General features: G+C 41.0%; 1 protein-coding gene across 2 annotated transcripts in view; it reads left to right on the forward strand.

Annotated features, from left to right (window-relative positions):
• PFKL (phosphofructokinase, liver type) overlaps window positions 1-18,456 on the forward strand; it is a 184,693-nt gene that overhangs the window by 130,395 nt on the left and 35,842 nt on the right. For both annotated transcript variants that reach the window (XM_068244841.1, XM_068244842.1), the window contains exons 15-18: window positions 3,067-3,154; window positions 8,188-8,340; window positions 10,969-11,133; window positions 13,792-13,853. In XM_068244841.1, coding sequence (XP_068100942.1) covers window positions 3,067-3,154; window positions 8,188-8,340; window positions 10,969-11,133; window positions 13,792-13,853 — 468 coding nt within the window. The remainder of the gene's footprint in view (window positions 1-3,066; window positions 3,155-8,187; window positions 8,341-10,968; window positions 11,134-13,791; window positions 13,854-18,456) is intronic.

Below are 18,456 nucleotides of genomic sequence, written 5' to 3' on the forward strand. Positions count from 1 at the left end.
CTAAAAAAGGCTCCTTTATAAGAAATACCACATTGAGAACCAACACCATGAAAAAACATCTATGCCCCAAGCCCCTATAGGTGACAGACACTCACTGGTGTCAAAATTAATGCAAGGCATACCACCATTTGTATAGATGGGTATAAAGTGTACATACACCAAAGTGCACATTGTCACTGTCTATACAAATGGTGGTATGCATTGAATTAATTATGACACCAGTGAGTGTCTGTCACCTATAGGGGCTTGGGGCATAGATGTTTTTTCATGGTGTTGGTTCTCAATGTGTTATTTCTTATAAAGGAGCCTTTTTTTTTAGCTTTTCTATACGGGGCTGCCTTGATTTTAGCTTATTGTTTTTGTTGGTCTGCATTGTTTCAGATCGCTGTGACACCTATCACAAACTTACGGATAAGATAAGTATGTACAATTGACCCCATCCCTTTAGTTTTTTCTGGAGTGGCTTTTTATCCTGACCTGCGCATGGGTCTCTAATGGTATGTACTTTGGCTTATGTTTTTTAACAGATGTTTGTATACGACGTGCCTCTGAGGAAGTGGCTGATAGCCGCGAAACACGTGTCAAGCAGTCTTTGTATGTAAAGTGGAATTTCGGTCTGTGTACCCATGAATTTTGTCCGCGATTTGAAGAGACTGTAAAGAAAGAATACATTTTAAGAACATTGGTTCAAAAAAAGCCCCATTGTATTGTTTGGTGTGCAAGTGCTGTGTCTTGATTTATCAGGGGTGAACCACACTACGCTTTTTTATTCTGTCTATATGATATTGATGATGTTCTGCCGGAGGGTAGCACTGCCAGAACCAGAATCACTGTGTTGATGAAGCTGTACCTTAGGGTAGCACTGCCAGAATCGCTGTGTTGGTGAAGCTGTATCTTAGGTTAGCTCTGCTAGAACCAGATCACTGAAAGCTTGCATGATTTAACTCTATCAGTTTGCTTTTAAAAGGTATTACTTTTGCAAACCTTTGTTCTTTTCTACCTACATAATTTGTTTGGCTAAAAGGGTGCAGAAACTTTTGTGCTACTGCCAGAACAAGAATCGCTGTGTTGATATCGATGTACTTTAGGGTAGCACTGTTAGAACGGGGATAATTGTTTTGAGAAATGCTGTACATTATAATAGTATTAACAAAATCACTGCATTGATATTACAGTATGGTAATAATTCAAGAACCAAAATCGCTTTCTCTGAGATTCTTTACATTGGAGTTATATTAATTGAGATTCCGCTGAAGCACAATAACTGAATTATAAAAAGCAAATGTGCTTTTTTTGTTGTTGTGGTTTTTCAAACTATGTAATGTAAAGTCACCTACAACCTCTGTTATTATCTGCTTGAAGGAAACCATACTGAAAAAATATTGTAGTTTTTGACACCAGCTGTTCGGACTGGTGCACACCAGAGCGGTTCTAAAGCATTTTTTTTAAAACGCTTGCAGGGGGAAAAACGCTTGGCTAATGATATGGAATGGTGCACACCAGAGCAGTTTGTTTTTCCCCTAAACACAAACTCCTGTCCTGCAGCATTTTTTAGATTTCTGAGGCGTTTCTGCCTCAATGTTAAGTATAGGAAAGTGGAAAACCACTCTTGAAACGCTAGATCCTAGCGGTTTTCCAAGCGTACTGTTCAGTAACAGCTTTACTGTAACAAAATGACATCTGCTACACAAAAACGCTCCAAAAAAACGCTAGGCATGTTTAGAAAATCTCTCTAGACTCGTTCTAAAAAACTCCTTCAAAAACCTCTAGCGTTTTGCAGACCTGCTAGAGGTTTTTGGTATGCACTGGCCCTTAAAGAGAACCCGAGGTGTGTTTAAAGAATTTTATCTGCATACAGAGGCTGGATCTGCCTATACAGCCCAGCCTCTGTTGCTATCCCAAACTCCACTAAGGTCCTCCTGCACTCTGCAATCCCTCATAAATCACAGCCATGCTGTGAGGCTGTGTTTACATCTGTAGTGTCAGTCTCAGCTGCTCCCCCGCCTCCTGCATAGCTCCGGTCCCTGCCCCCGTCCCTTCCCTCCAATCAGCAGGGAGGGAAGGGATGCAGGCGGGGACTGTAGTTCTGCAGGAGGCGGGGAGAGCAGCAGACTGACACTATAGAGATAAACACAGCCAGCTCTGACAAGCTGTTTGTCAGCAGCGTGGCTGTGATTTATGAGGGATTGCAGAGTGCAGGGGGACCTTAGGGGGGTTTGGGATAGCAACAGAGGCTGGGCTGTATAGGCAGATCCAGCCTCTGTATGCAGATAATATTCTTCAAACCCACCTCGGGTTCTCTTTAATCTGTGAATGTAATATGCTTATATTCTACACCAGCTGCTTACTTGTTAACACTCAAAAGTTCATCCACATGTTTATTTCATGCAGCAGCATCTATTGCCTAGCTTTATGTTGTATGCTCCTGCTATGGTGTATCATGTATCAGTGCACACTTCACGCTACAGTGATAACCCTTCTTCTGTAACAGTGTGCTTCTCTCCCACAACCAATAGACTCAATCTTACTAACGTGACATTTGATTAATACAATGATTTTGTTATATTTGTTGGTTTCAAAAGTGAGAGATTTTGAACTAAAAATAATAGGCCACTTATATGAAGGGTCCCACAAACCAGGACCCATCACACAAAATGCACCCAAAACATGACATAAATAGCCAAGTGTAAAATGCACATCATAACCTCTCCTATCGGTTTATGCATGTTTATAATGGCATTGACTCTGACAAAAGACAATCATTCCATGGAGCAAGAAGAGGGCAGAAAGGAATTTGTGTGTGACTGTTTAGGCGTGGGTAGCTATTCCATAGCTTGACTGATTGGGGAGTGTTGAGTAGGCATTTGAGCTTAACATTGAGGAGAGAGAGAGAGAGAGAAGTTAGTGACGCAAGTCCGGTAAATTTCATTGTATGTTTGGGACATTTCAATATTGAGCACAAAGTCTACCTTATGTGAATTGTTTTCCACAGTACAGGTGCAACTTGATGTGTTGCCTCTTTAAAGAAGTGCTGGTGATGATATGTTTTTCTGTTTGACTTTTAAGGACAATTCCAAAGACTTGTTTACCTGCAATTGTGGAAAACATTAGAAAATACAGCCTTCATGCTCTTTTGGTTATTGGTGGATTTGAGGTAAGTTCAAGAGTCCAAAGCATATTTGGTTAACATGAGTAAATGTATTCCCTTTAAATTGAAAGGGAGTTCACACAACTTGGCAAGCTGTCTTTTATGTAAAAAACCTTATATTGTGAATCTGCTCTGTAAATTTAAAGCATGCTTCTATTTATATACCTACTAGCTGATGACCCGGTATTGCCCGGGTATGTATTTGGCTGGTGTTGGCTCTGCCCCCTCTTTCTAACCCTAACACACAAATACTCATTTACCAAGTTTTTTAGCTATTGGGTCTTTGGCATCAATAATTTGTATTTTCTCATTGAAATGAACCAAATCTGACTGACTGTTTGCAGCTCCACCTCCATTTCTGAATTTGAATCCCGGTCACCCAATGACCGACTGTAGCAAGTTGGAAGCCTGTGCCGTTAACCGTGTAAGAATGGCAGCAGTTTAAATATTCCCCTTGAAAATGAATAGGTACATTTTGTTTATCTGTTGTAGGCCTCACCCACTTTTTTCTGAATATTAATCCCATTCACCCAGTGACTAACTGCATAGTTTGAGAACCCTGCCATTAACAGTGTAAGAATGGCTGTAGTTTACATTTTTCTAGTGAAATTTGTATTTGTCTATGCCCACTTTTTGTAACCTTGACACGCAGTCACTCAATGACCAAGTTTATAAACTTTCAGGTTCCTGGCATCAAAATTGTGTGAATGGAAGCAGTTTATCAAATAAAGAAATCTGATTGGCTGTTTGTGGCTCAGCCCACTTGAGTGAATTTGAACCCCAGTCACTTAATGACCGACTGTAGCAGGTTTGAGGCCTCTGCCAATAACCGCGTAAGAATGGCAGCAGTTTAAATATTCCCCTTGGAAATCAATAGGTGAATTTTAATTGGCTGTTGTAGGCTCCCCCCACTTTTCTAAATATTAATCCCAGTCACACAGTGGCCATCTGTGTCAAGTTTAAAAACCCTGCCATTAACAGTGTAGCATTGGCTGCAGTTTATATTTTCTCATGTAAAAAGTTAGTTGTTTTTGGCTCCACCCTCTGTTTCTAACCTTGATATACAGTCACTCAATAACCAAGTTTGAGCTTTGGGGTCCTTGGCATAAATAATTTGCATTTTACCACTGAAATTTAAAAAAATCTGTGACCCCGTCCCCTTTTCAGAATTTGAATCCCAATCACCCAATGACCGATTGTCCCAGATTTGAGGCCTCTGTCAGTGTAAGAATGGCAGCAATATAAATATTACCCTTGAAAATCAATAAGTGAACTTTGAGTGGCTGTGGTAAACTCCACCCACTTTCCTGAATATTAATCCCATTCACCCAGTGACCAGCTGTATGTAGTTGGCTCCGCCCACTTTTTTGAACCTTGACATACAATCACTCACTGACCAAGTTTGTGAGCTTTCACTGAAATTAAACAAATCTTATTAGCTGTTTGTGGCCCCGCCCCCTTTTCAAAATGTGAACCCTAGTTACCCAATGACAGACTGTACCAGGTTTGAGGCCTTTGCCTGACATGGAAAGGCCGCTCGATCGAGCGGCCGTTTCCATGGTAACCCGCAGACGACCAGTTTACGCCAATCGGCGTTAGCTGGTCGTCAAGAGGTTAATCCCCGTCACTCAGTGGCCAACTGAGTCAAGTTTGAGAACCCGGACCTTAACAGTGTAAGAATGGCTGCAGTTTATTTTTTTCCATGTAACAAAATTATTTTTGGCTCCGCCCACTTTTTTTTTTTTACCTTGACATACAGTCACTCAATGACCAAGTTTATGAGCTTTGGGGTCCTTGGTATCAATCATTTGTATATTCCCATAGAAATAAAACAAATCTAATTGGCTGTTTGTGGCTCCAGAATTTAAACCCCAGTCACCCAGTGACCGACTGTATTAGGTTTGAGGATTTGCTATTAACCATGTAAAAATGGCAGCAAATTAAATATTCCCCTTGAAAATCAATAGGTGAATTTTGATTGGCTCCACCCACTTCCCTGAATCTTAGTCACCCAGTGACTAACTGTGCAAAGTTTGAGAACCCTGCCATTAACCGTGTTAACCGTGTAAGAATGGCTGCAGTTTATATTTTCACAGAAATTTGTTTTTGGCTCCGCCCACTTTTTGCAACCTGGACACACAGTCACTCAAAGACTGTTTGTGAGCTTTTGGGTTGCTGGCATCAAAAATGTGTGAATGGAAGTTTATCCACCAAAAGAAATCTGATTGGCTGTTTGTGGCCCCCTTTAGTGAATTTGAACCCCAGTCACCCAATGACCGACTGTAGCAAGTTTGAAGTCTCTGCCATTAACAGTGTAAGAATGGCAGCAGTTTAAATATTCCTCTTGAAAATTAATAGATGAATTTTGATTGGCTGTTGTAGGCTCCACCCACTTTCCTAAATATTAATCCCAGTCACACAGTGGCCAACAGTGGTAAGTTTGAAAACCCTGCGTTTAACAGTGTAAGAATGGCTACAGTTTAGATTTTCCCATTAAAAATGAATGGCTGGAATTTGATTGGCTGTTTTATGCTCTGCCCACTTTTCCTGGATTTGTAACTTCGGTCACCAAGTGACCAACTGTGCCAAGTGTGGGGACTTTTGGCTTGATCACTGTGAGAATGGCAGCCTTTTACATTTTTCCCATTGACATGCATGGGTGAAATCTGATTAGCTGTTAGTAGCTCCGCCCAGGTAAGCAGGGGGGAGCGAGACCCCCAGAACATATCATCCCAGGTAGTAAGGGATCTGTATACCAAGTTTTCATTCAAATTGGTCAAGGCATTTTCGTGTGATCGCGGCACATACATACATACATACGATTTTATATATATAGATAATGTAACATTAGAATGATCAGGTACAGGTAGAGCACAATAGCAAGGATGGGAGACTAGGCATGGTCTGTTGTTTGGTAACAGACATAGGTAACTGATTTAAAGCTAGGGTCAAACAAGGTTTCTCTTAAGAAAGTACATCACTGGCCACCTTGAAATAAGAGGCTTATATACATTCGCTTACACTTACACATCCTTATGTATGGGGATATATGGCAGCGCATGCACAGAACTGAATACATGTATGTGCATGCATACCTGTGCACACCTTTAAAGGAGTCATCAGGGAAATTGTAATAAAATAAGGGCTACTTACCGGGGGCTTCCTCCAGCCCCAAGCTCCCAGCATGTCCCTCCCCGCAGCAGTTCGCTGCAGCTCCGTCCCGGTCCCCAGTGATGTCAGGGCGACCTCCAGGTCAGCCTGTACTGCGCCTGCACGAGCGGCCCTGTCATTCACCGCCACGTGCTGAGAGCTTGGGGCTGGAGGAAGCCCCCGGTAAGTAGCACTTATTTTATTACAATTTCCGTGATGACTCCTTTAAACAATCATAGACTGTGGTTGCTGCACATGGACAAGACAGGTATACCCATCATGGGTACTGTAATGGTGGGGTAAATAGGAGACTCTCCTGCAGTTCAAAAATCACATAGGATAAAATCTGAGGAGCTCTGCAGCTGATTACTAGAACAGATCTAAAATAAATATTGATACTACTCTTACTATACATTACCATTCTCTTCTGATACAGCAAAGCTGACAATTCAGCTGTAAAATGAACCGAAAGAGGAAGTGAAGACTTAAGCTGGCCATACACTAGGCCGATTCGCTGCCGATCGACAGCAGATTCGATCACTGGGATCGAATCTGCTGTCATATCGTTAACACTAAATTTCGATCTATTTCGTCCCGAAATAGATCGGTCCCGTCTATCGCTCCGTGTGGGAAAGCAACGTCAGTCGCCCGCGGGTAGGGAGCACGTCGCTAGCGGCGTTCGAGTGCCCGACGACCGACGCAATACAGCTGCAATACATTACCTGCTCCGCCGGTCTCTGCTGTCTTCTTCTCCTCTCTGGTCTGGTCAGACACCACATGTAGCTAGCTAAGTGCTACATGATGTACAAAGTTTTTTTGTTTTGTTTTTTTAAATCTCCCTGGGCCATGCGATCACCTGCGGCGGTAATGGACGAGCTGAGCTCGTCCATACCGCTCAGGAGGTTTAATATCTGTGTTTAAAGCTTTGACTGTCTCAGATGCAGCATGGCAGGTTTTTTTCATGTTTTGCTCCCATACAGACAAATCTTAAACTTTAAGACTTGCTACCGTTCCCTCTATTCAGATTTGTCTCTTAGGGTTGATGCAGTTCTGAGCGTTTTTAAAAACACTTGCGCTTTGAAAAGCACTTGGCTAATGTATTTCAATAGTATGGTGCAACCTCGGTTTACAACCTCAGCTAGCTATAATCGATGCCTTACCCACAGTTTGACTGTTCAGTGAAAGTCTATAAAAACAACTATAACTGCATGCACTGAATTAATTTTTTGTAATGTTTTGACAAAATTCTAAATTTTTAGCTTTATTTATAGCAATTTAAATTCAGTTTTATGCAAATATAAACTTAAAAGCAAAGCTGGGTCATCTCAAGGCCAAATTATGCCAAAACAATAAAACAGAAAGCTCTGTACACAGCCTTTGCCAGAGACTTATGATTTACTGCATAATCCTAATATATTTTATGAAGTAATACCTCCTTAAAGCGGAATATAACCCTGCATTTCAACTTTGCTCTAAAACATTATTTACAGCATATTATATGCAAAAGGCATTTTTTTTTACTAGACCAGCATTGGAAGGGTTAAACACAGAGGTTTTAAGTTCCCTACAGACATTCAGATAGTTACATTCTATTTAGTTAGTGTGTAACTGTTTATCAATAGATACATCTCTTTGGCTGTCCTCCAAGCTCCTTCTCAGTGAGAGAGATGAGTCATAATAAACACATATTTGTAAACAAAAAGTATCTAACTCAAGTTCGGATTCCTCTGCAGAAATCTCTAGGGACTTTAGAGCCCTGTGTAACCCTTCCAATGCTGGTCTAGTAAAAAAAAAAATGCTGGTTGCATATAATATACTGTAAATAATGTTTTAGAGCAAAGTTGAAATGCAGGGTTATATTCCGCTTTAATATCTCATTTGTTTGGCAGGCTTTTGAAGGAGTGTTGCAGCTTGTTGAGGCCCGAGAACAATATGAGGAACTTTGTATCGTCATGTGTGTTATTCCTGCAACCATCAGCAACAATGTACCTGGGACTGACTTTAGTATTGGATCAGACACAGCTGTCAATGCTGCCATGGAGGTAAATACCGACAGCCTTTATGTTTGATATCTTAAACTCTAGATATACTAACAAAAATAATTTTCAATGCTCTCTCTTTGTGGAAAACTTGAAAATCATGGCCAATGGAAATCCTAAGGGGCGAAACATTCATTCTACAAATAAAAAGCACTGTATCAATTATAAAAGAATAATCTAACATTAGCTGCTAAGCGAATCCCAGTCTGCCCTTCTGTAATGTCAGAGTACATCAGATATTATCAATACCTCAGAGAGGAGGCATACTGTATTGGATATTATCTAGATTCTGTCTATATATAGGGGCACAAGACACTCTTCTTCAAACAGAGAAATCACACATGGGTAAAGGTGGCCACACACCATACAATTTTTTAAATATCTGTTCAATTTAAGAATTGCAATACATTTTTCTGACTGATTGTAACATTTAAAAAATATGACCAATGTACCACACACCTACGGAAACTCTAACAAAATTGCTAGGGTGTGTATATTAATAAATTGACAATCCAACACACACCATACAATCTTTAGAAAGATTGAAGAAAAATATCTGGCAGTCCGGATCGATAAAAATCGAAGAAAACGGGAAATCCGATCGGATTTTTCAGTCGAATGAAAAAAAAGCTTCCGATTTTTTCGGGAAATACGATCGTTTTTATCGAATTACTGTAAAATCGGATCATTTTATTGTATCGTGTGTGGCCACCTTAAGGCGGACCTGAAGATGGTTAAAAAAAAAAGTTTCACTTACCTGGGGTTTCTGCCAGCCCCCTGCACGCGCCCTGCGCCCATGCCAGTCCTCAACGATCCTCCGAACCCCCGCCACGGCGCAGTTGTTTCAGTTACAAGTCAACAACCACTGCGGCCCTGCCTGCACACATCCTCGTTCACGCTCCTGGTACGAGACAATCTCTACTGCGTCTGTGCAGGACGCTCCTGGTAATGGGAGCGCGAGCAGCCCTGGTCACGCAGTGGACAGCGACTCTACAGATGGAAGCTGCGCCGTGGTGGCGGATAAAGACTGGTGCTGGCACAGGGCGGCTGCAGGGGGCTGGCAGTAGCCCCAGGTAAGTGAAACTTTTTTTCTGTACCTGCTTCAGGTGCGCTTTAACTTCACACCCTGATGCTGACTTAAGGGCCTGAGCCCACTAACGCAGTTGTATCCGCTTTTCAGCATTTCTAACATTGATGTGTAACTGAAAAGCGGACATAACTGCGACAGTGGGCTCAGGCCGTAAGGGCATTGAGAAGGGGAGAGGGGGTTAATTTTCCGCTACCTCCTAGAACATGACAGCTCCTACATCTATTTTAAACCAGGAGAAGATGCAGGAAAATGAAGATGAAATAATCCAGGGCACTGCTGCATATTGTCATTAAGATTCTTTGGGTGAGCATTGTGTCTGCCACTGATTTTAAACTTTGTTTGATATTTGCTGCTAAAATCCCTTTAAAGGGAACCTGAAATGAGAAGCATATGGAGGCTTCATTATTTATTACATTTTAACTAATACCAATTGCCTGAAAGTCCTGCTGATTTCATTTGGCTGCAGTAGCATCTGAATCGCTCACCTGAAACAAGCATGCAGCTTATTGGGTCAGAAAATCTGATCTGCATGCTTGTTCAGGGTCTATAGCTATAAGAAATAGTCAGAGGATCAGCAGGACAGCCAGGCAATTTGCATTGTATAAAAGGAAAGAAATGTCAGCCTCCATATCTCTCTTACTTTAGATTCTCTTTAAGAAATACGGACACTTTGCTGACTTGCTTGTAAAAATAGTTTTAAACGGTCTGCAGAGCTGATCCTCAATAAATGACACTTCCCAAACCATTGATGACCAAAATGAGTATGCACATTGTTGTAGGTGTGTAACTCGGACACCACCAAATCCAAAAGATCAGCACTACAACCAGACAGTTTATATTTTAGGAGGAAATAGACATGGAAGCCTTTGTATTCTTCAGATGGTTTCCTTTGCATGAATCAATGACTTAATGATTCCTTTAAAGCGAACCCGAGGTGGGTTCTAAGAATCCTAATAGCAGACAGAGACTGGCTGTGCATATAATCACCAGCCTCTGTTGCTATATATCTTCTCTCCAGGGCCCCCCTGCACTCTGCTCTGCCCCCCATAAATCACAGCCGCGCTGTCGACACGCAGCGTGTCACCAGCCGACTGTTTACGATTGCCTATCAATCTCCGCCGCTCCCCCTCCTCCTCCATAGCTCCGGTCCTCGCCCGCGTCTCTTCCCTCCCCGCTGATTATATTGCTATTAGGATTCTTCGAACCCACCTCGGGTTCTCTTTAAGGTTCCAGATTCTACCAAGAGACAGCTCTCTCTCTGATCGGAGAGAGATCTGTTGGCTGCCCATACACTGCAGGCCAGTTCCTGTTTGAGTTCAGCACAACATTTTCCAGGAATCGGCCTTGCAGCTCCTGACTGTGTCCCCCCCACATGTTTCTATTCTGCTATGCTTTGTCGTCTGTTATTTTTATATGCCTATTTAATTTTAAACATGGTAAATTAAAACTTATATTTCACAGATTGTTCCTGTTGCAGTGTTTCTAATTTTTAAGAAATATATAAACATAATAACATTTGCATTTCTTTTTCATTTTAATAGAGCTGTGACCGAATCAAACAGTCTGCTTCTGGAACAAAGCGACGTGTGTTCATTGTAGAAACCATGGGTGGATATTGTGGCTACCTAGCTACAACAACAGGAATAGCAGTTGGTGCTGATGCTGCATATATTTATGAGGACAAATTTAACATCCATGATCTTAAGGTGAGAACAGATAGGGTGGGACTAAATAAGTTTTAAAGCTATAGTTGAGTGAACAGTAAAGCATTTTTATTTTAATGTAAAATCTCCAGTTTTCTCAAAGACCTCAGAGTATAAGACTGTGGCCTCAATTCACGGAGCATTATCAAACGTTTATCAAACACTTTATCAAACGTTTGATAATTTACCTCATGGGTAAAATCTCATTTTAAATTCACTAAGGTGTTATAAATTTATCGAATGTTTTACCGATAAAACGTTCAACAAATATATAACACCTTAGTGAATTTAAAATGAGATTTTACCCATGGGGTAAATTATCAAACGTTTGATAAAGTGTTTGATAAACGTTTGATAATGCTCCGTGAATTGAGGCCACAGTGATAAAAACCAAAAGCCATAGTGTTACATTTAGGTGGAGTTGTACTCCTAAAATAAGGTCACATGTCCAACTGTCCATGGCAACTGCTCCACTGCTTGTAGATACCGTTTTCATTCGTCTCCATTTGGATGTGAGTTCTCACCAGGCCTAATCTGTCACTCTCCTAGAAACCTTTTTTGTGAGGGAAGTAGCCAGGGGTTTTACCAATCAGGGTAGTCTTTTCATTGTAGAGGTAACTACCTAGTGACTTCCACCAATTTTTTTAAAAAAAATGTTAAGCCTTTTTATCACTTGAGTGCCTCATATAGCTTTTGTCATTGCATTATTTTAGCTATGTTAAATACCCCGTCAGTGAAACTAGTATTTGGGTTAAATACAGTTATAGGAAAGGCTGTGGTACACACTTCTGTCACTGCAGTGGTTACTTAGACTGAAGAACATGAGATATCTATTGCCTCTGCTGACTCCATTATGACTCTTCATATGAAGTCAGTGCAGCATGTCTTGCTGAGACATGGAACTGATGCCCTGTCAGACCAGTGCACAGATCTTTATCACTTATTGCAGTGGAAGAGGTAGCTATCACAGGAACTCTCACTCATGGTATTAAGCCTGTCACTAGGTTAATCCTATAATCCTAGTGACAAGTTTGCCTCATGACTGAAGATAATTCCTTTATTGAGCCGCATTGTCAAATTACAGCACATACATTTGGTCACAGAAAGTGCTGAGAATCGTCCACAGGATCAACTTCGATTCTTCAAACACGTAAGAAAATGCCGAGCAGAGTATGATCTAAAGTCCAATCCACAGCATGAGATAAAATATTCGGCTTAAGACTGATTATGAAAATATTCTTTCAACAATACAAAATATTTTTGTGAAGATTTCTATTTTCTTTTTTGTACATGCATTTTTTAAGAGGTGTGGATGCTACTAATTGTGATAGAGGAAGAGATTTGACAATAGATGCTGCAGGGAGGGTGAATTGTGATAGAGGAAGAGATTTGGCACTAGATGCTGCAGGGAGAGTGAATACATCTGGACCAGTGCTACTGACAGTGTGCACTCAGAGAAATGTAGGTCAATTCTCTCTCTTTTGCTTGGATTATCTCCATTCATTTATACCTGATTGTTACTAGTTAGAAGACGATGCCTTAATTTTTTCTTCAGCTGGCTTAAGTGTGCAATGAGACTCGAGATTCAGCTTAATGGATGCCCTTGCTCTCCCTTTTTTTCTGTTTCCAACCTAGATAGGGAAGAGAAGAGCGCAGGTGACAAAGTTGAAAAGTAACAAAGAGTTAAGCTACGTTCCCATGCTGGCCTAAACTCGACCGTGGCGGACGAAAATTCTTACCATGGTCGAGAACAAGAAAGTCAGACCTGCATCTGTACAGCGGCCACACCAAGTCTGCTAAAATTCCGGCATGCCGGATCTATAGAATGCACCGCACAATCGCATTGTCCTCCCCAGCCCACAGGAATTTGGGCAGTTCTGTGGCGCTCATTCTTCCAGTACGACTCCTTGGGCAATGGAGACGTTCCAAAGATCCCCTAGGGCATAAGTATGGTGGATGTGTCAGGAAACTCTTACAAGCATGGCGGGAGAATTCAAGTTCTATGCAGACAGTGCCCTGTCAGAGTTTGTTTTGGACCAAGTGCGCTAGAATTCTTCAGATGTTCCAGTTGCTTCCAGAAGCAGGAGGGATTGTTGTAACATCTTATTCTTTGAGGATGTCTTTAGTGTTATGCCCTCTGTTGTTTCATTAGGATTCTTCAAAAAATAAGTTCAAGTCCTATTGTTGAAACGAAAACAACTGTACATTGCTTGTGCTGTAGTGTATGCAACAGCAGCTATGTAATGGAAAAGTGCTAGACACTTAACTACAGTGGCACTACTTCATATATGACAACACACAATGTACATTTGTCTCTATTGCAAAGAGGCAATATTTGATCTTTTGAACACATTTAAAAATGCTATAGCAGATTGGAACAGAATGGACATTTTTTGAAACATCCCATTATTAATTTTTAATAACATTAAATTGCTAAATTGATTCTGTAGCAATTGTATGCTTGCACTGTAACTTGTACATTCTGTTTATTTTGTATTTATATAGTGCTGACATTTTACACTGCTTTACAGACTCATGTGTCCATCATAGTCCAAGGCCAATTTCATCAGTTTGTCCTCCTTGTTTACGATAATCATGCTCTATTATAAATTTTAAAATCAGGTTTTTATCTTTGTTTTTTGTTTGTTTGTTTTTTTTTAGTCAAATGTGGAACACTTGACTGACAAAATGAAGACAGATATTCAAAGAGGACTTGTGCTAAGGTAGTACACTGTTTGCTGCTTAGGTATCCTATTAGTTGAAATGTTTAATATATTTTATTTAACAATATTTCATAATGAAACACTTTATATGTGTTATATATTTATATATGCATTATCTTGATTTGCCCTTATAGTCTGTCTTTGAGCAAGAACTAAAATCCTTAAACAGACCGGTTTTATTTTTGTAGTATAAAATACACATGTGCTAATCCAAAAGCCATGTACTCTTTCTAGATTTTTTCTGCTCAAGAAGATTGTCCTTTACTGTCTTCGGTAAAAATATACTGTGAGCTTTTTGTCCCTAGGCCTTCTCAAAGGACTAGAGGACATGATCTGCACATGGAGGAAATACGTTTTAGCCATTTATTTAGGAAAGAATTCTTTACAGTAAGAGTGATTAAGATGTGTAATGCATTGCCACAGGAAGTAGTTAAGGCAAATTCTATACCTGCATTTAAAGGGGGCTTAGAAGCTTTCCTTGCGTTGACAGACATCCATGGCTACAATTACTAGGTAATGCCCAATGATGTTGATCCAGGGATTTTATCTGATTGCCATCTGGAATCGGGAAGTAATTTTTTCCCTTTTGGGGCTAATTGGACCATGCCTTGTAAGGGTTTTTTCGCCTTCCTCTGGATCAACTGGGATATGTGAGGGAGCAGGCTGGTGTTGTACTCTGTTCTCTGGTTGAACTCGATGGACGTATGTCTTTTTTTCAACCCAAATAACTATGTAACTATTTGGAACAAGAAAATTTATGCGTGCTCAAACACCACTAAGCAATTATAAGGAGTACAATAAAAATTGTAAAAAAGAAATTAGGCAGGCAAAGATTGAAGCTGAAAAACAAATCGCTAAGGATATCAAATCTAACCCAAAAAAGTTTTACAAGTACATTAACTCTAAAAAAAGAAAGGTTGACTGTATAGGACTCCTAAGGATGAGGGTGGGAACTCAATGGTGGATGACCAAGGTAAGGCAGAGTTATTAAATGCTTTCTTTGCTTCTGTCTTCACAAAAGAAACAGCACTGTTGCAAACTACAGAGGCGGAAGAGTCTCAATCTTCTAACTGTAATAATAAATACTTAACGCAGGAAGAAGTGAAGGTAAGACTAAATAAATCAAAAATAGACAAGGCACCTGGCCCGGATGGCATGCATCCTCGGGTCCTAAGGGAATTAAGTTCAGTTATAGATAAACCCCTTTATCTTATCTTTTGTGACTCTTTTGCAACTGGCAGAGTCCCAGTGGATTGGCGTACAGCCCACGTTTTCCCATTATTTAAGAAGGGCAAAAAATCAGATCCAGGAAATTATAGACCTGTAAGCTTAACATCAGTTGTAAGCAAACTATTTGAGGGGTTACTAAGAGATACTATACATGACTTCATAGTAGAAAATAATCTTATTTCTCAGCATCAACATGGGTTTACTAAAGACAGGTCCTGTTTGACTAACATGCTCCGCTTTTATGAGGTAGTGAATGCTAATATGGATATTGGGAATGCTCTAGATGTGATATACTTGGACTTTGCAAAGGCCTTCGACACTGTTCCTCACAAAAGTCTGGTGCAAAAGTTGAGGATGCAAGGACTGGGGAAGAGTCTGTGTTCATGGATAGGGAACTGGCTAATGGACAGAAAACAAAGAGTTGTGTTCAATGGATCGTACTCAAAATGGGAGACTGTTAGCAGTGGGGTCCCACAGGGGTCTGTTCTGGGTCCAGTGCTCTTCAATTTATTTATTAATGACCTAGTAGATGCAGTAGTGAGCAATGTTGCTGTTTTTGCAGATGATACAAAATTGTGCAGAATCATCAATTCTCAGGAAGATAGTGTCATATTGCAACAGGATCTGGATAGGATAGCTATATGGGCACATACATGGCAGATGAAATTCAATGTTGACAAATGTAAAGTCATGCATTTTGGACGTACTAATGGTCTAGCACCATACAAAATAAATAGGATACAGTTGGGGACAGCAAACTTGGAGAAGGACTTAGGAGTACTCATTGACAACAAGTTAAATAATCGTACTCAATGCCAAGCAGCTGCAGCTAAAGCTAACAAAATTTTGGGATGCATTAAAAGGGAAATAAAAACTCGAGATGCTAGCATAATATTGCCCCTGTTTAACTCTCTAGTAAGGCCACATCTGGAATATGGAATTCAGTTCTGGGCACCACATTACAAAAAAGATATTGCAGTTTTAGAGCAGGTGCAGAGACGAGCAACAAAATTGATACGTGGGATGGAGGGTCTCACTTATCAAGAAAGGTTAGATAAACTGGGTTTATTTAGTCTAGAGAAAAGATGCCTTAGAGGGGATCTAATTAACATGTATAAATACATCAGAGGGCAATATAATAGCTTGGCGGATGAGCTTTTTGTCCCTAGGCCTTCTCTAAGGACTAGAGGACATGATCTGCGCATGGAGGAAAAACGTTTTAGCCATTTATTTAGGAAAGGGTTCTTTACAGTAAGAGTGATTAAGATGTGGAATGCATTGCCACAGGAAGTCGTTATGGCAAACTCTATACCTGCATTTAAAGGGGGCATCACAATTACTAGGTAATGCCTAATGATGTTGATCCAGGGATTTTATCTGATTGCCATCTGGAGTCGGGAAGGAATTTTTCCCTTTAGGGGCTAATTTGACCATGCCTTGTAAGGGTTTTTTCGCCTTCCTCTGGATCAACAGGGATATGTGAGGGAGCAGGCTGGTGTTGTACTTTATACTGGTTGAACTCGATGGACGTATGTCTTTTTTCAACCAAAATAACTATGTAACTATGTATCCACGTTTAACCCTAACAAATCTGGCCTAATTGGCTTATCATGAGGCATAGCTCATGCAAATATGCATTTGCTTTCGCATGCCAAACTATGCAGGGTCAAAAACAATACCGCAAAGCGGTTGCCCTGTGGGAATTAGTTCATGCTACATTAGCACTATCCAGGAGCGCCACGGGGAGGCTTCCCAATGCCCCCATACAACCGGGGGGCCGCGGGGCCCCAGGCTCTCTCACTGCCTGGGAACCACAGTGGCACCCCGGAGGAGGAGGCTGGGTGGCGCAGGTTATAGGCGAATGAATGGAAGGAGCACTGACAGGTGAAAATTGTTCTGGTTTTTTAAAGGGAAAAAAACCCTTGGAGGTAAAGTGGTTCATCTATCCTTATCTTTTGACATCTCTATTAATCCAATAGTCCAAGCCAACGTTTATCTGAAATTCAACTTTAACGTTGCTCTTTTGTAAAAAGCCCAAATCCCACAAACCTTTTTATTATTTAGGTTAAGAAAAGTACAGAAAGCGGTTCAAAATCTTTGAGGGACCTTATGGCTCTATGGGCCTGATCCAATTCACATTTTTCTTTTAAGTTTTCTCCTAGGAGATACTTTCCATATTCTGTTTAAAATAACTTTTCAGCACTTTACAATTGAAAAAGTACTAAAAAGTACATGAAAAAGTACTGTCAAAATTATTCAGAGTATTTTCTTGCTTGTTGGTGGCTTAAAGTGTACCTGAGGCGATATGTGGAATGAGATAAACCTGTATGTACAGTACAAAACATATTCACCACTTCCCAATCACATTTTATTTCCTTTTAAAAACCAGGGCGATTTTCACATCACGCTCCTCCCAATCATTCGCCAATAACTTTATCATTACTTATCACATAAATATTATCTATATCTTGTTTTATTTGGCACAAATTAGGCTTTCTTTGGTTGGTACTTTTTGCTAAAAAATTATTTTATTTTATATGCATTTTAAAGGTATTATTAAGAAAAAAGGAAAAACAATTATTATTTCTCAGTTTTCAACCATTATAGTTTTAAAATAATGCTTTCCATGAGAAAATGTATGCGTGCTCAAACACCAAGTTTAACCCTAGCAAGTCTGGCTAACTATGTATGTTTCCCAGTTCATTGTTGGCAATTTGCCTGGTTGGCTTTGCTTGTCCAGCAGCTGCTGATCCCAGGGGCGTAGCAATAGGCCCTGCAGCGCCTGTGCCCGCGCGTTTTTTGGGGGCTGGAGGGGTGGCAGCATGAGGGGAAAGCCTTGCCCACAGTCGGCGGGGAGAGGGGAAGTTCCCCCTCTCCCTCACCTCGGGGTTCTCCCCTCTGCGCTCCCCTCCAGCTAGTGAACCTGTGTGTGGGCAGCGGGCAGCGGCGGCAGGATACATACCTTCTTCCTTGCGTTCCATCGCCGCCTTCTCGCTCTAGCGGCTGACGTCACTTCCGGAAGCGGAAGTGACGTCAGCCGCTAGAGCGAGAAGGCGGCGATGGAACGCAAGGAAGAAGGTATGTATCCCGCCGCCGCTGACGTCACTGCAGGGGGATTTTCTGGTGTTTGCTGCCCACATTACGATTTTCTGGTGACTGCTGCCCACATTGTGATTTTCAGGTGTCTGCTGCCCACATTGTGATTTTCTGGTGTCTGCTGCCCACATTACGATTTTCAGGTGTCTGCGGCCCACATTACGATTTTCTGGTGCCTGCTGCCCACATTACGATTGTCTGGTGCCTGCTGCCCACATTACGATTTTCTGGTGCCTGCTGCCCACATTACGATTTTCTGGTGCCTGCTGCCCACATT

The sequence above is a fragment of the Hyperolius riggenbachi genome, chromosome 7, assembly GCF_040937935.1.
Source record: "Hyperolius riggenbachi isolate aHypRig1 chromosome 7, aHypRig1.pri, whole genome shotgun sequence".
NCBI lineage: Eukaryota > Metazoa > Chordata > Amphibia > Anura > Hyperoliidae > Hyperolius > Hyperolius riggenbachi.